At 47.8% G+C, this 26814-nt stretch overlaps 1 protein-coding gene across 3 annotated transcripts in view; it reads left to right on the top strand.

Moving 5' to 3' along the window:
* Nucleotides 1-26814, top strand: part of PSD3 (pleckstrin and Sec7 domain containing 3) — a 116992-nt gene that overhangs the window by 26226 nt on the left and 63952 nt on the right. Inside the window, exons 3-7 of one of the 3 annotated variants that reach the window (XM_018085996.2) lie at nucleotides 3012-4080; nucleotides 5494-5874; nucleotides 18538-18744; nucleotides 18850-18930; nucleotides 25165-25277. In XM_018085996.2, coding sequence (XP_017941485.2) covers nucleotides 3012-4080; nucleotides 5494-5874; nucleotides 18538-18744; nucleotides 18850-18930; nucleotides 25165-25277 — 1851 coding nt within the window. Of the gene's footprint in view, nucleotides 1-3011; nucleotides 4081-5493; nucleotides 5875-7180; nucleotides 7248-11957; nucleotides 12062-18537; nucleotides 18745-18849; nucleotides 18931-25164; nucleotides 25278-26814 lie in introns of those variants that run through there. The other 2 variants (XM_018085998.2, XM_018085997.2) reach the window with 2 other exon arrangements.

Raw genomic sequence — 26814 nt, 5'->3', positions numbered from 1 at the left:
AGCTCTGGTACCTGAAATAGCTCTCTGAGCAAAGGGAAAGGCTTTGCTGTTTTAGGAGCAGGGGGTGATTGGTTGTGATTTACCTCGAAGAGTGAAGGCCTTGGTAGTCATGTGCATGGTGGTACCTAACATAATGGGGACAGAATGCTGCTTTGGTGCCATATATGAATTTTTTTTTAATCAGACAGAAAATTAGGCAATATTCCTGCAGTATGCCATGAAGGTAAGAATCCCACTGACTTGTGCTCACACAGAGCAGCAGTAGCAGCAGCAGTCCTTCCAGAGCAGGGATGCTGACATCTCACTGCAGAAAACAGCTTAAATTTCTACTGTGAAAGTTCTGCTCTCTTGTCCAAATGGAACACAGTTCGCAAGTGTGGCAGACAGGAGTACCCGTGAACACACTCCCTGCTCCTGCCCATCTCTCCATGCCCGCGTGTGCATGTATGTGTACCTCTTCTGGAGTCTGCCAGAGGGTAAAGTTTGCTTGGGATGAAGTTCAGGAGGAGAAGTAAATCAGAAACTTGCTCAAGATTGCTTACAGTCAGCAGTGGCTGTCGGCGGCAGAGGGGGACGCGCAGCAGCACACTTAGCATTCACCTCCAGAAATAAGGCTGCTTCTGTTTCCCTTGTGTCGGTTCAGAAGCTAAGACAGCAATTAGCAGAGAAGAGCCTGGCCCCTTGGCAGGGTCTGTGTGTGGTGCCTTGTTAGGGCTTGGCCTCTGGAGCACATTGGCTGCCTCCCAGCCCCACAGGAGGCTGGGGACCGACGCTCTGGGCTTCCTTCCAACGAGGCGGGGTGTGTGGGTTGGAGTGAGGCACGGGGCATCCCAGCTCCTGGGGCTCTATGCATCACCTTTTTTTTTGGGCAATGCAGCCAAAGAGTGGCCTGGCCTAGCACTGTGCCACAGTGCTGTGGGCATGAGGGGAGCCCAGCTGGGGTACCTCCTGCTCGTAGGGTTGCACACTGAGAGTCGCTGTAGGTGGATGCGTCCATGAAGAAGGGTTTACGTTAGCATCTATAGTGACAGGCTCCCTCTCAGCAGTTCTCTCCTAAAAAATCCCATCTCTAGACATCAGACACATCTCTAGTGCTGAGAGAGCATCAAGCACTAAGGTTGCTGCGTTAGAGCAGTCCAGGGTTGTGAGATGGGGAAGCAGGGCCTTTTGCTGGCTTGGGGTTGGCCTGATGCAGGTGTAGGAATGTTGCAACCACGAAGCATTAATCTCCTATGTGAGTCCTGGTGGAAGTGTCCCCCAGTGGCAACCTAGTGTCTGTGCCATGAAAAGTGTGGGCTTGGAATGCACCAAGCACTGCGTGGCTGAGTTGTGTGCAAGGGGAGCTGTTTGTCTGGTGCTTTGGGCAGTTGGAAAAAGTTCCCTGGGTGCACCCACATCTGCGTGTTGGAAACCCTGCCATCAAGGCAGTCTGGTGATGCAATTGTGGGCATCATTGCTCCTTACAGCTCCCTGGGACCTTGCAGGAGAGAAGAGGTCCCTGCTTTGTCTGGTCATTTGTCCTCAACAACCACCAAGTGATCTGGGTGAAACCTGACCCACTGACTTTTTATTATATAGTTATTAAATCAAAGACATGGAGATGAGATCTGGAGAACCTACTGGGGAAGAGATTTGGCTTGGCACAGTCCAAGTCTGTCACTTTGATCCTGCACCACGCACAGTGTGTGGTAATTACCCTGTGGCTAGATATACTGGATAGTGAGCTGGCAGGTGTGAGCTTCTGCTTGTCTTTACAAACCACTGGCACATAGGTAGCCACATTAATGCAGTGCTGAGCTTGCATTAAATTATCCTCTCTTTCACCTTGAACTCAGCCTATCATTAACCACAGCTACATGGCTTTTGCCTCAGCCTGTGGCCAGCCTGCCTGGAGTGGAGATGGTGATCAGTTTGCAGTACAGTACCCAGAGATGCAACTTGAGTGGAAGCAAAGCATCCAAATGCATGTTGGTGTCTGGTTTCAGAGCTGTCACCCTGACGTTTTTCAGAGTAGGTGTTTGGGTCTGGCCACCGTGCTGTTTGATTTAAAGCACTTTTATACTCCAGGCCAGTTTTTTTTTCCCAGATGGATGCAACAAATGCAGCAGTTTCTGGTTGGATTGTTTTTGTTGGTTTGTTTTGTTTTGCTTTTTTTTCCAAGAGCTCAGTTTCTCCTTGGGCCATGACATAAGGTGGCCAAGTATCCGTCATTGTGCGATCCCTGAGGTCCTTCTGAGGACAGATGGTTCTCTGTTACCCACAACAATGGGAGCCACTGGGTGCTTGGCACTTTGAAAATGGGACCATCCATTTTTGCTCCTGCTTTGTTTACATCAGCTGGAAAAGCAGCATGAGGAAGGGAGGGGTGGTAAGCTTTCTGTGCAGCAGCGTATTTGCTGCAACAGCAAATGGGAACTGCTTGGTGTGCATCCACCACTGCAAAATGACCTTCAGCTACCTGAGTTGTTAAAGGAAGTGCTGGCATAAAGTTGAATTGCTCATTAATTGCGTTGTAATTTAGCTAATTGGTTTTATCAAGGCTGTGGAACATGCGGAGTGTGGCTGATTATCTTCCCAGTGTTTCACCTTTAAAAGTGAAAATGACCTGAAACCTTCTTTTTTAAGTAAAACCATCATGTGTGGTGCATTCTTTGGATGGATGTCAGACCTCTGAATATCTGCTTTCTTCAGCCTGTGCGCCTGGCCTGTGGCCTCAGACCGTTCCTGGGCCACAGGGACCCTTTCTGAAGTGTAGCAGACATTTCTAGCATTCCTTCCTCTGTAGTGCACACTCCCAAAGTAGGGCTGCCCAAAAACTCCTATGTAAAAAGACCAGCTCTGGATAACTGCAGTTGTGAGAGTGTTCAGAACTGAATTAAACTGAACGGTATTTTCCCTGCTGGGCAGAGCGTAGTTACTCAATTTTAGGAGAGGCCTCGGAAGGGAGGTCAGGCTTTTTTTACTTTGTGCATGTGGAAGATAAATCCATTTTTTTTTCCCTCTCTTTGCAGGTAGTGGCCGTGGAAGCAGCACTTTGCTTCCTCATACCATCATCAATGAATTTCCAGAGTATGGCACCGTGGAGCCAAGCAGACACGAGCCGACAGCTTCACCGGCACGCCACGCAGAGCCTGTGACACGCCGGCCAGAAAGACGGGACAGTCACCACCACGTCAGGCCCATTCCTCAGTGTGCAGCTCCTGCAGATAATTCGAGACCTGATGCTGGGGCAGCTCAGCTGCACGCCCCAGAAGAAGGTGTGCAGCCTGCGGGTAACCTGCCAGAGATTATGAAAATCTCTCGACGGTTAGAAGCAGCAAAGGTGCAAGAGAGAGCAAATACTTCTCTCGATTCAGAGACGCAAATGGAAAAAAAGAGTGTTACTGGCAGCCAAAATGTGCAGGCAGCCAGAGAACCAGTTCCAGGAGGCCAAGAAAAACTCTCAGACGTGCCTCTTCCTTCTGAACGAACAGCTGAGGAAAAAAAGCATTTGGTCGTGGAGGAAGGTCTGGCTGCAATATGGACTGGAGAAAAGCAGTCCGAGTCCTTGCAAGCCATTAGTAATAAGGCTGACGAGGTCCATGCAGTGCAGGAACAAAGCTGTCACAGACCATCTGTGACTAACCGGGAAGCAGCCAGGAGAGTGGAGGGGTGGGCATGTCCTGAGGAGTTTTCGGGGTACAGTCAAGGTAAAATGCAAATGGGTCCTGAGAGGAGGCTCGCTAAAGAGGCAGCTGTGAGTAAACATGTAGAATTTCAAGGGGTGGAGATTTTATGGCTGCAGAAAGCTGAGGAGCAGAGAAGAAAGAAGCACTCACTGGTGGACTCTTCGTCTGTGGAGAGAAAGGCATTCCCCAAAACATCCAGCCACCCTGCATCACCAATGGTCTCTCCAGGCCTGCTCTCCTCTCCAGACAGCGCATGGAGTGAGGTCTGTGAGGACCCAAGGCTGGGACCCGCTGCATCTGGAGCCACTCCTCTAGCACCACCCAATGAAAGTGAGAAGGATGAAGTTTCCATGAAGGACAGGAAGAACCGTGTGGAGGAGGAGGCGTCTGTGCTAGTGAGAGGCCAGGGCAGGTGAGACCGTGCTTGGAAGGGTGCAGGGGTCGGGTGGTATTAGCTCTTTAGAAGCTAATGAGAAACAACAAATGTTTGTCTGCTGCCTTCAGTGTGGTGTCTGTGGTAGTGATTCCTGGCTGGTGGTGGCTAGTGCATGAAGTTTGGACTGAATCCCCTACACACCACCTTGCTGAAGTTTGAAGTCCATCTCAGGTTTTGAAACATAAACACGTCTTGCTATTTGCACAGTGATGCCTGTGTGAGGAGGCATCTGTAGCAGGTGTAGTTGGGATCCAGACATGACATGTAATTAAATAAGGCAGCATGCAGGCCTGCCCATATGCGCCTGGCCAGATTTTCTGATTTCAGGCAGAGTTTGAGCAAGAACAGTGTGAACACTTCGGAGAGGTTAGATAATAAAGACATTTTATCCAGGGCCTTGTAGATTATAAGAGAGTAAATGCTGTGATGTGCTTTCTCTATCTATCTATCTATCTATCTATCTATCTATCTATCTATCTATCTATCTATCTGTCTATCTATGTTAATAGAATTTTTGCTATACATACTGCAAGAAGTGTGCTCTGCTTTTTATGAGAGCATCCTGATTTGCTTGCTTTCTTTCCTGATGCACATCTTTGACAAAGTTGGTGTGCTCTGAGCAAACTAGGCCCGCTCTGACCTGTTGAGCTGTTTGCTGATGAGACAACAGGATCTCAGCAAGGGAGGCTCTCCTGCCTCTGCACCATGGGATATGTGGAGTTTTGCTTTGGCTAGCACACGGGATTACTCAGGCTGGCAGCCCTAACCTCTGGCATGTGCTGTGAGGAGCCCCACTGTATTTGGTGTGGCAGAGAAGGTGCTGCACAGGGGGGTGCTGCACCTTCCCCTGTAAATCAGCAAGCAGGCTGAGTCTTCTCCCTTCAAATCTGGTTCTCCTGGCTCCGTGTGTTTAATTGCACTTGCTTCCCTTTGCATTTTGGAGTGATTTCCTTCAGCTTTTTGCTGAAGACCCCAGTCCTAGGAGCTAGTAAACTATCCTTCGGGGCAGAGGCTCTGTCTGAGTACACATCTCCAAGATGTGCAGCCTCTGGCCTGGCACTGGTGTTAGGACATACCTTATGTGTATGTGAGTGCATTTTCTCCTTTGCACATAAGCAGCTGATTTCTCTGTTAGACAACATTAGCTTGTCCCCCAGCCCCCTCTTTTACCCAGAAGATTGTTTCTTTTTATGTCCCCAGAGAGGGAGGTGGTGCCAATCATAAACAGAGGTGGTGGAAGGAGAAGCTAGCATTTTACCTGCAGTGCCCTCTCCCGCACAAAGCCACGCTGACCTTTCTGTTCACCAAGGCGGAAAGTGCGAGAAGGTTCAACCAGAAGCCCAAACCTTGCCCCCAAGCTGAAACATGCTGTTTCTGGTTAATTTTCAGGATGACGGAGGAGGGCGAAGCAGCCGCAGGAGGATATGAAGATTTCCTTGGGCAGAGGCACTCCGACGTCTCCACTGATCTGTACAGCTCACAGTTCGAAAACATCCTAGACAACGCATCTTTATACTACAGCGCAGAGTCACTGGAGACCTTGTACTCGGAGCCCGACAGCTACTTCAGCTTTGAGATGCCACTCACTCCCATGATCCAGCAGCGCATGAAGGAGGGTGGACAGTTTTTAGATCGGACATCAGCCTTGGGGCAGCCAGATGTCCCTGACAGGGAGGTGAAGGGATGTGGTGAAGGCATCGCCAATGGCTTAAAGGATACAAGCAAAACACTCTTCAGAGGAGATGTCACAGAAGTCCCTCATCTGGAAAGGTAAAAGCAGTGGGTGAGCTTTTTGTGTGCCTGCTGATTTTTCCCCAGTCTCTGTTTACTTCAGTGTACTGTTGAAGAGTGTAGTTTTTTCTCTTTCAATACTGCAAATTTTCTACAGAGAATGATTTCCAGTGTGACAGAGTGAGCTGCAGGAGAGAAGTGAGCCATCCAAAACTGCCATTCATTAGAAAAGTGGAAATTCATTATATGAAGGTTTATTGGTGATACTTGTGTTGATAAAAGTCTGGCTGGTATTGTCAAATCTCTGGATCCTGTCTCTGGAGGAGTTAGTTACTGGTTACAGATGAACCTTTTTCAGCTCCAATTCCTACCTGAATTGGAACATGGATGAGTTGTCCAAATGCAGTTTGTGATTTGGATGTTAAAGGTGTGGCTCTGGGCATAGCTTTTCCTATCTTGAGGTCGGTGGGAGTTTTGAGCATTACTTCAGCTGGGATGAGGTTTTGCTCCCACCACATTCACAGGACTAGAGATTGTTAGGTGTGGCTGTGATTTGTGCAGTAGTTACTTATTGAGAGAGGAGGCAGTGTTGCAAAAATGTTAATAATTTCCGTTTAGGTAAAGGGAGAGATAAGAAAACCTATTAAAAGAAAGAGTCACGTGAGAAGCAAAAAGTAGGCTGAAAATACTGTACAATTGTACAAACTCACTCTAAGCCAAGTTTCCTCATGTGCTGTCAGAGAGGGTGGGGAGAGCGAAAGGCAGCCACAGACAAAGTGGGAGGTTGTGTCAAAAGCAATAATCTGCAGAGTGGTGAGGGTGCCACTCATCTGCAAAGGGATGAGGGACCTTGTGAGTAACAAAAATGCCTCTGGTCTCCATCTTCCAGGGACGGGATGTTATCTAAGAGTCCTTAGACTACTCCCTTAGATGAAACTAATTTGAGCTTTCCTGGGAGTCAGCAGTGGTAGATCTTTTATCTGTTTTATTACTTTTGTGCTAGCATGAAAGAAGTCCTTTGAGCAGAAGTAGTTTTGTTAACTTTATGGATGAAAGATTTGCTCTTAAATCAAAGGCAGAAGGACTTCGAAGTTTAAAATATTTTTGCATCAATCCTACAGTAAAAAAGGTGCTTAAATCTTGTACATGCATGGTGACAATAGGCAATAAGTGACTGCTAACCTGCAATAACCTCTATGAAGCCAGAAACTGAGATCAGTCTTGGCACTTGCAGCTCCTTACTTATACCAAAACCAGAGACATAAAATTGGGCAGCGGAGGACAAGTAGTGCATACAGACCCTGATTCTGTTACCCCATTGTTGCAGCATCTAACATCTAGAAGATATTTTCAAGTAGGACCCTCATTGGCTCATCAAGACAAAAGTTACCACAAAGACAAGGTGTACTTAGGTGAGTCTCATTAGGTGCCTGGCTAATGTTGATTTCACTAGGAATTAATTTTAGTTTAAATTTGCAGCCATACTGATAAACCAACAGAGGGTTTTGAAATTCTTCTTTTTTTTCCCCTCCCCTTAACAAATAAAAAAAAAAAAACAAAAAAACCCCAAAACCAAAGAAGTGTCCCCAGCAGCGGGTTTGTTAGGAAGCTGCACTGGTGTGGTCTGCAGGCTCTGTTAGGGACAAGGCTCGAGGGCTCACTTAAGGTAGGTGCCAATAGAGAAAGCAGCAGTATGGCCAGCCATGGATATGGCCAACAGAGTAATCCTCCCAGCAATAACCTGATAGCCAACACGACCCCTCCCTGCCCGGTATTCCGAGTATCATGTTGCGTCGCACCAGATGTGCATGTTGTGTTGTGCAGGTGACTGACAGGCCGCGTGTGCTGTTTTGTTGGAACCAGCGAGGAATCACGGCGTTGCAGTTCGTGAGTGAGAAGCGCTGCGTGCATGCCGGGGGGTGGCGCGGGGTTTATTCGCTGAGGCGTCACGACGGTGCGTCCTGGCGATGCTCAGGCGAGCCAGAAACTGCCCCTGCGAGCCGTGTCTGCTCGGGGAGTTTGCGGGCGCGGTTGTGTTGCCTGAAGCGATCCGAGGCTCGTTTAAGTCCACGTGTGTGATACGTGTATGGCAGGCTCTGCGGCACCGCTGCCTACCGCCGAAGTTCTCCTTTCCGGCGGTGCCGTGAGCCTAAGGTTGTGCCTCGGGGCTGCAGTTCCTCACGCGTAGCGCCCGCCTGGCGCTGCAGAGCAACGGGGGGCACCCACCGCAGTGGTCCAGCCCTCCCGGAGGAGGAGGAGGAGGAGAAGGAGGAGGCAGGGGAGGCAAGCCCTCCGCCCCGCCGTGCCTGACCTGCGCTCCCTGCGCGCTGCCCGGCCGAGGGCTCCCCCCAAGGGCTCCCCCCAAGGGCTCCCCCCGAGCGCTCCCGGGTCCCGAGCGCTCCCCGGTTCCCCCCGCTCTCAGCCCCGGCTCCGGAGGGCGGTTGCCGGCAGGAGAGCGGCGGGAGGAGCCCCTCCCATAGGGGTGGGGGCAGCTGTGGGGTCTCAGCATGTGGATACTGGCAAGTGCAAAGCGAAGGGGGGGGGGAATTGTGTTGGGATGCGTGGTAAGGGGTGGAGGGGTTTCGGAGCAAAGCAAGGCAACGTGGCAGTGCGGGACGGCAAGGAGCATGAGCCCCATCTTTTTTCCAGAAACGGCGCTGCCAACCCGAGCGAGCAAAAACCGAAACCAAAACGTCAGCAGTGCCCTGTGCCGTGGTGTTTCGGTGACATGAAAAGTGTGTGGGGAGGGAGCTTCCCAGTGCCGGTTTATGGGGGAACAGCGTGAAACACGTGCAGCTCTTTCCCGGCCCAGTGCAGAAGGGGACGGCGGATGTGAGAGCAAAGAGCTGGTGCTTTTACACCTGGAAAACTGAAAGCCGTGTGCCCTTTAGGAGAGCCTGGTCTCCCCGTGGCCATGTCCTCCTCACAGCAGGTAGCTGAGCACCACGGACCCTCTTGCACCTGTCCGGAGGGATCCGGTGCGGAGCTGACACGCGGACCCTGGGCGGAGTGAGGTTTTGATGCGTTAAGGGCAAGGAAACCTGGTCCTGTAATGAATAAGCGGGAGGGTAACATCCTTCTCGGCTCTTAGGAAATCGCAGGCTTTGGGAGGGGTCAGCTCTGGTATGTGAAGGCCGGTCACATGCCTTCAGAACTGAAAAAAAAAAAAAAAAAAGAAGGAGGAAAAAAAGATATTAGACGCTTGCGGGCTGCAAGTTCCTATGGCTCCTGGGTGTCTGGAGGTTTCATCCCTGCTGTCCTTCTCCCTGTCAGCTGCTGGCCGTGGTTAAACGCAGTAAGTCCTGGCGAGAGCTGTACGACGACCTGCCGGCTCTGGCATGCACTCGCTGTGCTTCCTTAGGGCAAGGGGATGTCAGCTGGCCCCCACGTCTTCCTGGATGGCAAGCTGGCTTGCTTTTGCAATTAGTTCTTTCCTAGCACAGCTTAGGTGCCCTTTCTGCCTGGTCAGTGGAGGAGGGATGGCTGGGGAGAAGGATGTGCAGCTTGCCTTCCTTTGGGAGTAGTCCCAGCTCTTTGTGTCTTTGGGAGGGGCTTAATCTCTTTCCTAGGTAGGCAGTGATCATTCCTCTGGGGGAAAAGCCCCAAATCTCTGCAGTTTGAAGTAGTCTTAAATTTCCACAGGAGGAGGTGGGAGGACTGGGGGAGGAGGGGTAGTGTGTGAGGTTTCAGAGCTAAGGGTCAGCCTTCCTGTGTGTCAGGGCACCACGGGATCCTCGTGAAGTGTGCTGACCCACAGGTTGCCAGTGTAATGAAGCTTTGTAGTGGCAATAAAGACATTGCATTTGGGCTGTGCTTGGTGCCCTTGACTCTGTGTTGTCCTTGCAGAGGCATGCAGTCCCCACTGTTGCACCCATGCCCTAGGTGCTGCACGCCTCCCTTCTCGAGCCGGAGGGCTGTGTTAGGACAGAGCAAGGCTCAGCCATCCTGTATGGGAGCTTGTTCTTATTCTCGGAGGCAGTAGAGAAAACTGTTTGTAAGGTGCTACACAGACACTGAGCCCGAGTTTGCATTGCCTGGACAAGGTGTAACCATTTACACCAAGTCAGAGTGGGATGAAAGGGATGTATTTCCGAAGTGGTAAGATATACCAGAGAGAAAAGTGAGTTATCTTTTCTATGTATAGAGAGAGCATCAGTGTGACTAGAAGTGAAGTATGAAATTCCCTCTATGATGATCTCCATCCTTATACTTTCAGACTTTAAAGACAGAATTTCTTCTAGTTGTTCCTTTTACTTCACTCTTTAGAGCAGGCTCTCCTGTTATATGATCGAGTCAGAATAAGAAATTAAAAGTAAAAAAAAAAGAACACCAAACCAAAAAATTTTAAGGCGTTTCTTTTCCTGAGTTGGAAAGGTGTGGTCTCTTTTGGTAGGACGTTGCCCAAGATTTTTCTGAATCCAGAGAGAAAATAAAAAAAATCTGTATTGCAGCTCCTAATCCTCAAAAATGCTAAATATTTTCCACCTGCCATCATCTTCAAAGAACTGCTGGTGCTCAGCAAATTCTGCAAGTCCTGTTATTTTTTTCCCCTAGATTTGCAAACACAAATTTAGTCACATATATATTCAAGAGGGGAAGAAAACAAACTCCCTAAAGCAATCTGGTGATTCTCAGAATAAAAGCACAAGAACATAGACTGCAATTCCCAAGGGTGCCAGGTTACTTTTAATTGTTGGGGCCTCTTATAGGAGTTCCTGTGATGGTTTTATTTCTTCTGCATATAGATAATTTCCAGCAGTTTCTTAGTTGGCACTCTGCCCATTCCTTCTTTGAGACAATAAACTTTGTTGACAAATAAACCCAGTTTTGATTCCTTTCTCCAGGTTGATTCTCTTAAGTTTCCTCCCAGTTTATCAGTATCCTGCATGCCATTTATAATTCTGATTTTTGGTTTGTACACTGGTATTTTTGTCCAAGGTAGCTTGTATTTGATTTTTCAGTGTAGATGTGAGACTCGATACGTAGATATCCAACATGTAATCTTCATACATTCATTTTGTTGGTCTGTTCAACAGCAGTCTGGTAGAGCTTTTTTCCTCTTTGAAGATTCACCTTGTGACCTGGTTGAATTTTTTTACTCCGTATGAAATCTGCCGAGATCCCTGTGTTCCTGAGCGGATGGTTTTCAGACGTGCCTCAGCTCATGACAGACTTTGAGACCTAGGAGACATAGGACTTTCAGAAGGTGGTATTTCACATTTGCTGCCAGCCATATGCCCAGGATGTAGAAACTTATTCAGAGGAATGCCGTTGGTTGTTGTCCTAGAAGACCGAATGCATCAGATTCATCTGCAGCTAGTGAGCAAGCAGACAAGTGCTGGAGCCCATTTGCTGGCACATCTGTCAGTTCCTGAGCCACTACTAAGCACCATGTGCTGGCATGGATATGTTGGATCCAGGTACAGATGAACTGGCACAGTCCACAGGGGCAAATTTCTGACACCACTGGCTTTTTGACAGCTGAGGATTTGCCCCACTATTGCACAGCACAGTAACTTCAAAAATCTTAAGCCACACTGTTCACTTTGCTACTCCCTGCAGGAAGGTGGCATCACTTTATCAAGGTTCTGGAGAGACAATGTACAGAGTTTGCCTTTGCTCTGTCTGGTGAGATGCTTGCAATGCCAGTGTAGTGAGAGTTTGTAAAGCTGCTTCTAGTTCCTAAATAAACTGTTGTTTTAGAGAAAAAAAGGGCTGCTGACTTTTTGCCTCTTCAGTTCCCAGCCTCCTCTGAAAATAAAGCAAACAAAACAAAAATCCAGGAGCTGACAGAGACAGAAAAGAGAAAGAAAAAAAAAAAAGTGAAGCAGCTGATCAGTTCTCTACACAAAGCGCTTCAGTATAGAGCTGTCAGCAGCTCAGCTTCTAAGCTGGCATCTGTTGGCATATCTCCATTAAAGTCAAAGCCATTTAGGTCAGGAAGCCTTGATTCACCAAAACCGAGGCGTCTCTGCCAGCTCCGAGCCGGTCCCGAAGCGCAGCGGTGTCTCATCCATTAGCCACGACTGGCTGCTAGTCAAGCCCCCCCTCCATGTTATTGCTGGTTAAGTCTCTTCTTCCTCCGTCTGTCTGTTGGGATAGAGAGAGACAGAGCCTGGCAGCTGGCAGGGAGGCGTACAGGCATGTATAGCTTCGGATGTGATGCTGGAGCAGCGGTGGAGAAGAACAGGGCACACAGCGTGCAGACTCCTTGCTAGCACAGCTGGTGAGCTGTGGGTTGTTTGGGGTTGTTTTTTCTTTACTGGGGAACTCTTGTCTTTTGTTGTTATTCACTACTCTTTTTGAGGACAGGTGGTTCATTGTGCTGCGTGTTTTCAGTGTAAAGCTCCTGTGTGATACTAGTGCCAGTGCTGAAGTGCTCCCTCTGCACATCTTTACACCAGAAGGTGTACACACCTGTATTTTTATGCATCTGTTTGGCTCCTAGCTGGGGAGGACCAGCTGCCCCATTAATATGCACTCCCTGGGCCAGTCTCCAAACAGCTAAACTGAGCCCAATGAGGAGGGAAATACTCTGTGGCTTCCCAGTTTTGCTCCTGTCCTGTAAGACTCTGCAGGAGCCTCGTGGGGAAAGGTCATGCTGGTGCTGAGCACAGGGATGGCTCTTGACACCTGGAGCTGGTGGGCTCGGAGGGGAGAGCCTGAGGGTTACTGATACACTGAGACTGAGTGTTTTCTGAGCAAGCTCGTGGGTTTGCATGGCATTTTTTGGATCTCTTTTTTGTTTATATTTGGGGGCACGTGGGTCAGATCCTGATCATGGGACCATCCTGCTGCATTCAGGAGACCAGTCTACGTGTCTCTGTGTCTGTCAGAAACATCCATTGCAGGGGGAGCCCTTGGATACCCTCTGTGGCAAGAGTCAGGTTTTCACTTTCTAGACATGGTGGCATTAATGGGGTGAGAGTCCCTTTATGACCGCTAACCCTTGCCACAGCGATGTAAGGAGCCTGAGGTCAAAAGGGAATCAAACCTAAAGTATTTTTAGCAAGACATTTGTACCTCAGGCAACGGGCCAGCGTGTGTGTGTAATAAAGGACACACTGTCTCTCGGAAGGACTGCAATCCTGTCCCTGCATATGGCAGGACTTTTTGTCCTCATGCTGTGATCCTGTAATGACGACGACTGCGTTTGGTGTATGCAAGCCTACGAGAGATGGCATTTTCTGAGTGCTCTAGCTCTTACCTCCCTTTTTTGTGATCGGCTGGAATTCTTTTAATCAAAGAAAAAGGCATATGATTACAGGAAGCAAGAGGTTATTTTTAAGCAGCAGTGTGTGCATTTCAGCCCCTGAAATTTACTTTGCATATGTATTTTATTGATAACCGTTAGGAGATTACAGGGCTTGTTACTTTTAACTTTACTCCTCTCTGTGTGATGTGACAAGGCTGAGGTACTTTTTAAAGGATGCTTGGTGGTTGCTCTGGCTTGTGGAAGCAGTCCTCTCTTCGTGTGTCCTGGCTGATGCTGTGCTTGTGAGACCCCCACTGAACTGAGTTGCAGCAAAGTGCAGCTGTGTCAATCCTCAAAGAGGGATCTACTTCAAAGCGTGGCTTTGAAGAGAATCCATACGTAGGACTTCAAAGCTGATTAAACCATTTGGAGTAAAATAGCACACTGAGTCATCTGCTAGGAAAAGGCATTATTTGTATTTTTATTATTTTTCTCCCCTTCCTACAGCTGTTTCTTGAAAGAGCCCTGGAGCTGAAGGTAACTGGCAAGGTAGATCGTTGCTCGAAGTACTTTTGTGCTCACTCTGTCCTGACTCCAAAGAAGCTGGTTTGGAGCTGCAGTAAAGCTGCAGCAGAGCCGTTCCCAGCCCATTTGTGTGGTCGGGTCATTTGTAGCAGGAACTGACTCATCACATCCCACTGCTGATGGGATTTCTTCTCTTTCTCCAGTGGGGCTACTCCTTTCAGAGCCCGGCTGTTCAAGCACAGCTTTTCAGCTCCCTTGAAACAAAATTCAGCCTGCACTACTGCTTATTTCTTATTGGCTCTGAAATGTGGAAGGTTGTCACTGGCTGAACATCCACATCTGCTTTTTCGATGTCCCTGCCACACTTCGAGGTGAGAGCCACTTCTAGAGGGGCTGGTGAATTAGAAACAGAGCCATAGTTGGTGGTGATGGTTAAGGGGCTGCCTTCCTATTTCAGAACTAGGAGGAGAAGGCTTGAAGCAAAGGAATTTAAAACAACACTGTGCTGCAGAGGGTGATTTATCAGCTCCAGTGTGGCTCCTCAGTGGATGCTGTACCCCTGCCGAAAACATTAGTTCTGACCCTACTTTCAGTGTGCCAGAATGCCTCCCCACCCTTCCTTACTTTTAATCATTGCTGTATTTGCCTGACACAGCCTGCCTTGGAGAGGAGCTGATGTTAAAGGTGTGCACATTTATTTGAGAAAGTTGGTTTTCCTCCCATTTCCTCCTCCTTTCTTTCCAAAAGGGTTGTGAAAGCCCCAGGCTTGTCTTGTCCAGGCTCCGTGTACAATCCGTGCACCCAATGTCCTCCCTCCAGAAGTGCATTCCAGATGAATTGGTGTTCCTTGGGGAAGGAACATGTGCACCCAGAGGAGTCCATGTGCCACACAGCATGTGCTGTGCAGCAGTCTGGTGAAAATGGCAGGCGGTGGCACGCTGGGATCACTGATGTGGCTGAGAGGAGGACAGCACTTGGGCTGAGCTGTCACACCCTGCCACTCGGATGTGGCATCACCTCTGAACATCACCTCCTTGTTAGCAGCTGGACCAGTAGGTCCGTGGTGGATCGGAGCTCTTGCTCCCATGAAGCAAAATGCTCATGTGCTTTTATTCCTTGAGACAAAACAGAGGTTTTTTTCTCCATGGATTTGCTAAAAAATGAAGAGCGTCTCAAGGTTTTTAAGGCATCTGAAATGGCACATGCTGAGACCGAGGTTTCCACTTGCAGCCTAGTTACTGGCCCTGCTCTGTTTTTTGCTGGAAGTTGCAGCCATTCCTCAACTATACCTTGCTGTGTAGAGTTTCAGTTTTGGTGAAACCTGGGATGGGAGGCAGGGGGGAGTAAGTGAATCTAGAATATTCTAGAACAGATCAGGTGTGCTAAAGCGCCGTACATGGCAAGATTGAGATACGTTGACATTGGGAGCTAAATCACTGTAGAACTATCAATAATGGCATAAATAAAGAAAACAGTATAAAATGTTTCAGGCTCTGCTTAACTGTTATAGGAAAGCTTTATGGAGCTTACAGTGTGCCCGTGTCTCATCCAGGAGTGTGGAGTGGTGACTGCTGTTGTTAGAAAGCATTGAATTTACCACAGCAGCTGTTTATTGAATTGCTGTGATTTCTGCTGGATATGGTGGTCACATCCTCTGTGCGTTCCCTGCAAACACACAGGTGCTTTGACAGAAGGAGCAAGGATGCATCAAGAGTGTATTGCTGGGGAAGGTCTAAGGACCTGGTTTCTGGCCACAACTGATGTGCTATGAGACCAGAGAGGTATGGGGATTTTTGTAGTCTGCTTTCTGTTTGCTGATAGCAGAGATTAATATAAGTATCCCTGGATAAAAATCAGGAGCCATTGCTGTACAGGCAATTACTAGTAATATCACTACAGTCGCTTTTGGCCTTGAGTCTAGGATTAGGTGGAATGTAATCTGTTACATTTTTCAGGCTGCTTTTGTTGGAGTTTTCTCATTATTATATGATGAAGAGTAAAGCTGCATGAAAAATCTGTGTCCAGTCTTGCTCTGCATCACAAAGCCCTTTCTTGGCTCTGTTTTGATAGTAACGCTGCTGTGGATTCTTTATGTGTAGAAACTGTAGACTGCAGAAGAGAGACCTGTATGTAGGCTTGGTTGCTCCTAGCTCTTGATTAGAGTCCATTATATAAGCACCTTACAGGGGGAGGTATTGCTGTATTGCTGAGTTCAGCAGCTGGGTAAACTGAGGCACAGATGGAAAATGGTGCACCTTGAGAGTCGTGAAAATAAGAAGAGAGGTCAGCCTTTCCCCTGAGTAACACCCTTTGGACCCCACTAAAATGTCTCTTCCTGAAGACAGCCTACATAGTCATGCACAGGGCATCTGCATTTCCTAATCCCTCAGTGGTGTGAGCACTGAGGCTTCTCACCACCTAAAACACTTGAGAACTGAAGTCTCACTTTAATGTTAAGAATCTGTCATTTCCCCTGAACGAGAGGCTTATGTTACAGGCAACATATATGGATGATGTGACAGCCTTTTTGTACTTACTAAGTAATAAGCTAATCAACTGTCAGATTAACTGTTGGAATAACTGAAGGACGCATCCCTTATTCTTTGATACGTGTACGGGCACCACCAGTCGGGATGAAGTTTTAAATAAGGGAGGTTGGAAGATAAGGTTTCTTGTGAAGTCCCGTTGGCTAGTTTTTGGTGAGCAGGGTAAAAAGCGCACTCTCCTCTTTGCTGGGTGTTCCTCCTTCTCTCCCAACCACTGCTCTGAGGGGCAGAACAGAAGCTGGGAGCTGCCCCGTACTGTTTATTTCACTAAGTGCCAGATGCTGGCACTTCCGTTCTTTCTAAACTTGCGGTGGTTTGTGGTAACGTTGACTCTCGTTAGTGCACTGGTTCCTAGCAGGGTGCAGATGTTTCTTGTCAGCTTTGGCCATCTTTCAGGGCTATAAATACTGCCTTTAATAAAGAGCAGTGGTGAAAGAGGGCTGTGATTTATGAGTGAGGCTCTGTGAGTTGGCATGGCTTTTGAAGCGGTATTTGTACGTGAAAGACTCTTGCCGATGGCATTAGCTCACCTGGTTATCCCTTGCTTTTGTCAATTGTAAGAGCTGGGAATTTGGAACCAGTCGTGCCTGATTTCAGTGGACAAGGCCTTGACTGGGGCATGTGTCAGAGGACTCTGGAATTTGCTTTCTTCACAGGTTTGGTGCAGAGAATTTCAGACGTGGGCTGGTGATTTTGGAAAGGGCTGAGGAGGCATTTTCCACAACCACAATGTCGGGAGGGGCTTTTTTTCTTTCTAGGATAGCCGATGGTCAGTGATCTTAATGCTGTTGGAACTGTATTTACAGTATTAATTCCCTGCTCAGAGCACTGAGACTGACCCCCTTTCCTTATAGCACCTTTTTATTTACACTAAAGCAAATGCAAAATTAAATCCCCAGTACTTGCAAAACGAGCTAGATTTCTGTTTTCCTGTGATACTTGATAAAAAAGTTTTACCCACAGTGTGGATGTGTGATATTTATAATGTTGTAGCAGCACTGGAAGGATGGAAACAGATAAAATGTTCCTTTCTGTAGGAGCACTGAATACCTCCTTCTCTTAAACCATGGATGGGAAGAAAGGTAGGACACAGGTCAATGATTAGTGTGGAAGAAGGCATGCAGAATGCCAAATATTTTTATTTTAAACTCACTTTATATGAAAATCTCATCTTTAAAGGGTTAATAAGTGGCTAGCAGATATTTGAGTAAATGGCTATTTAATGGTTACTGGAGCACAGCGATAGTTGTTTTAACCATGGCTTGTTAACTCTGAAGATTACAGTGGTTTATGAAGCCGTGGTATGTTGTTTAAAGTGCTCTGTATTTAAAGTCATCTTTAACTCATTCCACTCATATCTGCCCTGTGCATGACCCCTGCTGATCATTCATTAGCCCTGTGTAAATGGGGGCTTAGTAGAAAGAATTTTCGTGTAGTATTTTTAAAAAATAAAAATGCTGTCAAGTGCACACACACAGTGAGATTTTTGCAAGAATTTTCATGCCAGTGTCAGAGAGAAGTTTTTCCAAAGTTAAAAGCCTGCCTGTATGCATGGATGTGTATGTGGGGGTGTGCTTTTTGGTGTGGAGGGTTCTTACCTCTTTGATGGGAGAAGGAAGGCTCACCAGAGCTTTCCTGCTATAGTAGTGGTGGGAGGAATCTATAAATGCATGATTGATCTAAAGTGCCCTGGGATTACCATGCTGAACATCCTGGCTTTGAGCAGCTGATGAGGGAAATAATTGCCACCACGAGGGAGCAGGAGGAAAGCAGAGAGTTCTCCAGGCACTGGCGTGAATGGCTTGTGTCTCTCATTCCCCACACTGGGTTCCTTCCTCCTAGTCCTGCTTTTTCTAGCAGTGCCTCCCCATGGGATGTCCACTGCTCATGGGCAACACAGAAGCCACTGAGAATTCTGGTGATGTCATTTTAGACTGGGGGAATTGTATTGTTTCCAGGCAACTGGAGAAGAATGAGGAAGGGACTTGTGCTGACTCAGCTCAGAGTATCTGAACACCCTGGCTTAATCAATGTGTTTCTCCTGTAAATTGGCTAATGGCCGATTTTTACAGGGGCCTCTTCAAACCAAACAAGCAGTTGGGTTAAAAAATACTAGTGCAAGAAGCAAATGAAGAACCAGTGTTCTCAGGTGCAGTTGTAGACTGATAATAGCAAACAGCTCTCTCTGAAGTTAGCACAAGTGGTAGACGCTTACCACAGTCAGAAAGCCGGTTCTTGGCTCTCTGTGTTTAACACTCTTAACTTCTGGTGGCTGCTGAATAAATGTCCCTGTTCTACACTGCTCCTTCAATTAAGTGCAATTTGCTACATTGTGTAATCTTGCCTCTGCACTGTTAATTGCCTGCTCTCCTAAGAGGAAACTGGAATGTTATCTTACCTTATTTTTCTGTTTTCCGTGTTCTTTTCATCTCACAGCGATGTTGAGCTGCAGAATGTGGTGTTAGACTCCAGTGCTGCCATGGGGAGCAATGAACTTCAGGAGAAAGATGCCACTGGAGCCCTTGGCCATGATCTCAGCAATGGCAGCAGCAGCAATTTGGAAGCAGCCAGGCGCCTGGCTAAGCGCCTCTACCATCTGGACAGATTTAAACGCTCTGATGTGGCAAAGCATTTGGGTAAAAAGTATGTGCTGATATGAGGCCTTTGGCCACGTTACTCTCTCTGCTGGTTCTAGAAGGGTTTCACTCTCGAATGATAACCTTTATTTATTCCTTTGCTTTTTTGTAGCAATGAATTCAGCAAGCTTGTGGCCGAAGAGTACCTTAAGTTCTTTGACTTCACAGGCATGACGCTGGACTGCTCGCTCAGGTACAAGCCTGTTTGCAGACTTTATGTTCTTGTTTTAGCAGCAGTGCTGCTGACACCGTTGTCCTGATTGGAGTGGTTGTCCTGTGGGCTCTTGAGAGAGTGCAGAGAGGGATGTGATGCATTTTTGGGACAGAGCTTTTCTCTTCAGTTTGTCTTGGTGTGCTGCCATACTTGGGTGCTACTGAAGTGGCGTCATTTCCTGGAGAGGGAAATCTTTGGGTGGACCTGCTGAGAGATGGTCCTTGATCAGAGGAGATGGAAAAAAGTGACCAGTCACACAGTAAACAGGGGAGTTCTAGTCTGCCACGTACTGCTGGAGAATTAGGGTGTTGCTCACAGCTGATCTGCACAGACTTTCTGACTGATGCATTTTGGAGTTTGCTCTGCCTGGCTTCAGTGTACTAAATTTAGGCAGGGTTTGATGTGGCTCAGCAACCCCCCTCTCTGTGTCTCCCTGAGGCAGAACAGCAAAAGCTTCCACGTGGAAAATGCTGTTGAGAGTTTGGTAGCTGCCAGCATGAGTGTTTGAAAACCCAGCCCTTCAATTTTCCTTCCTTTTTATGCTGGAATCAAGCCTCAACAATGTTTGTTTTCAGTACTTTTTTTCTCAGGAGGCAAAACATCAATTTTGTGTAGCAGTGGCCTGTTAGCACAGTTGCTGTGTCCCGGTGTTTAAAGGGATTTAAAATGAGTTTAAATAATCTGGCTGAGGTTACTTAAATGGGATATTGCTTTTTTCTATTGATAACAAATCTAGGAGCTGTGCATGCACTTCTCAGTCCCTTTGCAAGTGCATTTCCAGGGGTTACTGGTGCCATGAGAGCGTGGCAGACCCCGTGAGCAAGGAAACCCCAGAGTCCTGCCTACTGAAGGCAGTGGAAATGAAACATGCCTGGATAATCATGAACTGCCTGCTCCCAAGGCAGGCAGAGCAGAGCCAGGCTGGAGCACCCGCGCAGCACAGGGTGCTTGCTGCTGCAGCAGTGGGAGGTCTGCTGCTCCTTCCAGGTTTTAGCACCCCTGAAGCGTGATGCTAAATATACCCTCCTTTTAAATTGTGAAACCCAACACCTAATTGCTTTGTGGCCCATATTTAGGAGGTTTCTGCTCCCAGTAGGTCTCCTGTTAATATTAATAGTCATGACCTTCTCTAAAATATGCCCAGGCTCGTGTGGGACTTAAACAAGCCAGGGTTTTTCTGAGGTTTCAAGAGTAGCTGCAGCAGTTGCCAGCTACTGTTGCCCTGAGCGTGCAGCAGCAGCCAGGGACAGGGCATCTCCCAAAGCCTGGGGAAATATAGGTGTGCTGCCTTGCACTTTGCAGAGAGTGAAAGGTAACAGCCCTGTTGCTGCTGGTTCGCTGACAAGCTGTGGTTTGCTGAGCATTTTGGAGCCCATGGCAGCCACCCAGACCCATTCCACCCCCAGGCTGTGGGAGGCTGTTGTGCAACCTCAGTGACAAGTCTGAGACTTGGGAAGGGTTGTTCCTTCATTGTCTTGCTCTGCTTCCACACCCTGGACCCACATTGCCCAGGCGTCTCCAGTGTGCGCCTCTGTCATCCTCTGCAGGAGGGGAGGAAGTGGAGTGACTGCTCCAGCCCCTCTCAGAGTTCGTTTTGGAGTCCAACCCTGGACATGAGGAGAGCAGACTTCAGGCTACTCAGGCAACTGGTTAGTAAGGTCCCCTGGGAAAATGCTTTTGCAAGTGCTGGGGTCCATCAGGGCTGGTCACTTTTTAAGCACCACGTCCTATGGGCACAGGAGCAGGCAAATCCAAAATGTCTGAAGTCAAGCAGATGAAGCAGAAGGTCACCTTGGGTGACCAGGGATCTTCTTCTGGAGCTAAGGCAAAAAAAGAAGGTGTATGCCCAGTGAAAGCAAGGTCAGGTGACATAGGGGGAATACTGAGATGCTGCTCGCCACTGTAGGGAGAAAATTTGTGAGGACAAAGCTCAGTTGGAGTTGAAGGTGGCCAGTACTGTGGGGGACAATAAAAAGAGTTTTTTTAAATAAACCAGTAGAAAAAGGCAGTGCAGAAATCTCGTCGGCCTGTTACAGGATGAAGATGGTCATCTCAGAAAGAGGGACATAGACAAGGCAGAGATGTTTAATGCTTTCTTTGCCTCTGTCTTCAACACCAGTTATAGGCTCAGTGGGTCACAGTGCTCTGAGCTGGAGGACCATGGCTGTGAGAATGCTAAATTCCCAGTTGACCCTGAAGTTATGTGGGATCTGCTGCTCCAGCTGGATCCCTGTAAGTCTATGGTGCCTGGTGGGATTTATCCAAAAATACTCAAAGAGCTAGCTGATGTCATCATGAGACCTCCCTCGATGATTTTTGAACAGTCTCGGGAATCTGGGGAGATCCCAGTTGACTGTAAGCTGGACAATGTTCAAGAAGGGCAAGAAGGATGACCCTGGAAACCACAGGCCTGTCAGTCTCACTTCAGTGACTGGTAAACCCTTCCTGGGTACTGCAGAAATTAAGCCTGTCCTAGATGGAACCAGGACATTATCCATTATTCTATGTCATGCCCAGGTCCTACACCTTCCAAATATGTATATATAAACATGAGCACAGGTATCATTACCCTAGTCAATGACTGTCACTCCAAAATGTCTGTTGAGTTCATTTAGTCCATGACTGTGGGTTCTGTCCATCCTAGATATCTTCCAGGGCAGGAGGGCTGCTGACTGTTGTCTGGTTGCAAGCTGCATCAGGAGCTCATGACTGGTGTCATGGACTGGAGGAGTCCATACTCATTATCCATGGTGGTTATGGCATACAGTGGCAGCGTCATTCAGCAACCAGTATCATACAATTCAACATTACAGGCTGTTCTCACCCAAAAGTTAAATCCCCTTGAGGTACACGTGCTTCCCCTTCCCTCTGCCTTACCCAAAAAGTACACTGAAGTCCTTGAGCAGAAACCACCCCAGGTTTGCCTTTGCTTGAGGCAGAACTAATCCAAAGTGTCTTCCCTAACACAGACCTCGTATGCACCACATAAACTTTATCCACTTCTATGCTGCATGGAGGTTTTGATGGGGCAGGACCAGCTTGATTGGCAGGGCCTCTATTATTAACTAACCAGCTGGCCTCTGCCAAATGTAGGTCCCAGTGTTTGAAAGTTCCACCACCCATTGTTTTAAATGTGGTTTTTAACAGTCCATTGTACTGTTCAGTTTTCCCAGAGGCTGGTGTTTGATAGGGAGTATGATATACCTACTCAGTACTGTGCTCTCTGTCTCAGGTGTCTGTGAGGCTGTTTTTGAAATGATGTGTGGAAGGGACTTTCCCTTTGAACATCCAGCCCAGCATGGGAATTTGGGATGTCAGGAGGAGCTGTGCTTCTGTGCCAATCCCTTCTGAAGCAGCTTAAACCCCTTCGTAAGCTGCCAGAATCTGTTTTTCAGTTGGAATGTACTAAGTCTCGGATCCTTTGTATCCCCAACTTCAGAACCCCAGGGGTCATCCTCAGGTCTCCCTGGGTGCTTTTTGCCAGAGACTCCAGGAAGGACCATTCTTCCCAGCTGCAGTGTAGAGCCCATTTTTCACATCTTGTCCTGTCCTGACTCACCCAAGGGCTACTGCAGGAACAATTTGTTCAAAACCGTGTTGTTGTTCAGGACCCCACTTAAAATCATTCTTCTTCAAGGTCTCTTGATAGAGACAATCATGACTGTAATCTGGAATATGCATTCTCAAAAACCCGCAGTGCCTAGGAGAGCTTGTGGTTTCCTTTTTGCTGGTTGGTGGGGACATAGCTGCTATTTGGTTGATCATGTCCATTGGAATCTCACGATGTCCATCTTGCCGTTCTGCTACTAAAAACTGGATTTTCTGGGCCGGTCCCTTGACCTTACTTTGCCTTATGGTATGACTGGCACTGAGGAGAATTTGGATTTTCTTCTCCCTTTTCCCAAAAACGTCCCCTGCTGTGTTGCCCCACATGGTGATGTCAACATGGTGGTGTCCCACCCTTTTCCAGTGCAGTCTGGATCAGTAAATGGCAAACAGTGGGGCTGTGTTTCCAACCCTGGGACAGTTGGTTCCAGGTGTACTGGACACCCCTGCAGGTGAAAGAAAACTGTGACCTGCACTCTGCTGCCAAAGCAATGGAAAAGAAGGCATTGACAATGTCAGTGGTGGCATACCACTCTGCTGCCTTGGACTCCAGTTTGTGCTGAAGTTCCAGCATGTCTGGCACAGCAGCACTGGGTGTGGTGTGACTTTGTTCAGGCCATAATAATCTACTGTCTCTGCTCTCCACTGGACTTATGCACTGGCTGTATAGGACTGTTAAAGGGTCAGTGAGTCTTGCTAACCACTCCCTGGCTGTCCACTTTAGGAACTGTCTCATGGATGGGGGTCACGGAGTCCCGGTTGGTGCAGTGTTGTTGACAGTGCACTGTTGTGGGAGCCATGAGTACCTGTTGTTCTTCAACCATCAGCAATCCCGCACCAGAAGGGTTCTCTGAGAGACCAAACAGGGTATTCAGCTGTCTAATTTCTGTGTCTCCACAGCAGCTCTCCCAAAGCCCAGTGATGCCCTTTTGGGTCCTTGAAATACCCTCTCCTGAAGTAATCTGTGCCAAGATGCACAGGATATCTGAGCCAGTCACAAAGGGGGGGGTTTGCCATTTGTTCCTGGTCAGGCTCACTTCAGCTTCCAGTACAGTCAGCTGTTGGGATCCCACTGTCACCACAGAAATAGAGGTAAATTCTGGCTCGACATATCTCCATGGGATCAGGATACATTGTGAGCTGGTGTCAACTAAAACCTTATATGCTTCTGGGTCTGATGTGCCAGGCCATCGGATCCACATGGTCCAATAGGTCTGCCTGTCCCTCTCCTCCACCTGGCTGGAGGCAGGACCCCTCTACTTCTGGCCATAGTACTCGTTTCTCACTTGCAAATATGAACTGGATGTCCCTTCAAGAGGATTGGAAGCCCTTCAGTTAAAAATTGATCCTGCCCTGGCTGGAACTGGGACAGGAGCACAAGGTGGGAGGGACAGAGAAGCCCTGTGGAGACTCACTTATGTCTACTTGTGAATTGGGTTATTTGCAGTACATTACATGTGAAATTAAGTTATTGCCAGGCAGATCACACTCTTTATGGATGTGAGATTGTTGCAAATACGGCCTGTCTCTGACCTTTACATCAAAGAGAAAAAAATTAAAGTTTATGCGTCAAGACTGGGTAGATGTGAATGTTCCAGCAACATGCCTCTCAGATTTGGTCTTATTTTCAGTCTTGTGGGATATTAAAAAATTGTCTGTTAGAGACTCATTCTGTATGCTGTCTTACTTCAGACCCAGAAGGTTTGTGTTTTCAGGCTTTTCCTAGAAGCATCCTGACAAACGAATGCAGAAGGTCGTCTTTGGCTGTGAGGCACGTTTTTCCAGCAGGAAGGATAGCAACACGGTTAAGAGGAGGGGTGTTCAAGTGTCGCAGTAAAAGTGAAAGATGTGTGTGTCCCCCACCTCTCTGCACAGGCTCAGTGGCTGTAGTGAGTGTGCCTCGTGTGTGCACCAGCCCTGCACCCTTGACTGCCACGAGCAAGAACACAGGAGGGCCAGGTTACTCCTCCTGCTCAGTGGGAGATGTTGCAGGTCTTCTGCCCTCTGCACTCTTCCCCGGATGCTTTCTGCAGGTCAGGTAGTCGCACTGCCCCCTGCAAGGTGACTGGTGTGGTCCTGGCCACTCTGACAGGAGACCCTCTGGAAGGAGGAGCACACATTTGGTGTGAGCTCTGAGTCTGCTGTGCTTGCCTTCACCACCTGGAGTAGCTCCTCTGATTTGGAGGGGAATACTAATGAGTGTAAAGTTAAGAGATGCAGGGGTGACAGGCAATTAGAAGAGGACAGAGAACATCCTGGATGTCTGTCTTGCATAAACAACACCTGCTCCAGTTCCTTCCCCAAACAAAAGAAAAACATTAAAAATAACAAGAGCTCTTTCAAATGATGGAATTACATATTATTTTGTATATTCCGTGGCTGAGATCAGTGGTAATTTAACTTTCATTTCATTTACTATAATGCTGGAATTAACTGCACGCAGAATGATAGCCCATTTTCCTAGAAAGGCTCCTTGGATCTTAATGTCTGATGTATGCTTACGTACTTCTTGCTGTGAAGTGTACTTTGCTCTGTGCACTGTGTGAAGCAAAAAAAAGAGATTTATTACTTTAATTTCACTTTTTTTTTTCCCGCTTGCTCTTTTAGGAGTTTCTTTAAAGCCTTTTCACTTATTGGAGAAACTCAGGAAAGAGAGAGAGTTTTAATCCACTTCTCTAGCCGATACTACCAGTGCAACCCAAACACCATTTCTTCTCAAGGTAACTGTGTTTCTAATACTGTGGTCTTTGGTTGTCTCCCTCTTCCTTCATTCTCACCTTCAACAGCATGTGGGGCATATGCCTGGCAGCTGAGGCTGGGTAGTTGCCATGACACACTTTAGAAACTCCCTGTGGTGAGCATTGAAACCCTCACGCAGTTGTGGAGAATCTGTATTTATCCCCAGCAGGAAAGATGTTTAGGCCTCCTCAGTATAAATTCTCAGTCGTAGCTTCTCGTATTTGAACGTCCTCCATTGTAGTTCCTGGTCTCCCTGACTTCAGTCTGTGGGGGTGCTTGTACTCTTCCTGCACACACGTGGACAAGAATAGATCCCATCTCAGGTGGAAGAGAAACTGTTTTCTTTCCGTACTCCATTCACTGCTTGTGTGTCTGCATGCACTGGCAGCAGGCATGCCAGTTCTTGCCAGTTGTGGGGGTGAATTTTGGGTGCTGTATCCAGACCCTGGCATGGTTTTATCTTGACTAGCTAACATCAGTCAGAGTGCTTCCTCCTTGCCAATGTTTTCAGTCATTTTGGAAGTGAATGAGGAAAACAAACAAGCACACAGACCAAACCTGAGAAAACTGGCATTGGAGGAGAGGACAAACTGTCCATTGGTGTAGCTGCTGTGTTCAGCCAGCCACACTGGCAGAGCCACATGGCCCTGTGATTGCAGCATGGGCTGGTCACACACTGAGGGGGGAGGATGAAAAGGAAATCAAACATGGGTTAAGCTGTACCTTTAGTCTCAAGTGTGAGTGAGAAAGAACTGCTACACTTGGAAGTACTGCTGTGCTTCCTTACCCCTTGCTTTGTGACCTGCCCCTGTTGCAGTGAGGTGATTTTTGCCCTCTTTGCGCCTGTTCAGCTTTACTGTTTAGCATACTGGGATGGGGAAGAGTTAGAAGTAAGACAGGATCTACTCCTTTCCTATCTGTGTCCTCTACCTCTTGCCTTTTTAGTTTCAAGGCACTGTAGGCAGTCAGGTAGAATGGGTGCAGCATGGCCAGACTGAAATAATGACTTGCCTGTTGATGGGGCAGCCTTACTCTAGTCCAGGGTGCGAGAGGGATATTGTCACTTCTGAGCCTGAGTAAGCATTTAGATCAAAGGCAGTCCTGCACACTTTGCCCACGATCTTAGCACTGTGTGCAGTTTTGGGCACCACAATATAAGAAAGATATAAAGCTATCAGAAAGTATTCAGAAAAGGAATATGAAGGTAGTGAAGGGTCTAGAGTGAGAGCCCATAGGAGAAGCAGTGGGGTTACTTAGTTTGCTCAGCCTGGAGAAGAGGAGACTGAGGAGAGACCTCATCTCAGTCTACAACTTCCTCACAAGGGGAAGAACAGGGGCAGGCACAGATCTCTCTGGTCACCAGTGACAGAACCCAAGGGAATGGTATGAAGCTGTGCCAGGGGAGGTTTAGGTTAGGAAAAAGTTTTTCATCCAGAGGGTGGTTGGGCTCTGGAACAGGCTCCCTAGGGAAGTGGTCACATCACCAGGCTTGTCTGTGTTCAAGAAGTGTTTGGACAA

The sequence above is a fragment of the Manacus vitellinus genome, unplaced genomic scaffold, assembly GCF_001715985.3.
Source record: "Manacus vitellinus isolate BGI_N305 unplaced genomic scaffold, ASM171598v3 scaffold_9_pilon, whole genome shotgun sequence".
NCBI classification, from domain to species: domain Eukaryota; kingdom Metazoa; phylum Chordata; class Aves; order Passeriformes; family Pipridae; genus Manacus; species Manacus vitellinus.
The sequence above is the reverse complement of the archived record's forward strand: the minus strand, read 5'-3'. Positions and strand labels throughout refer to the sequence as shown.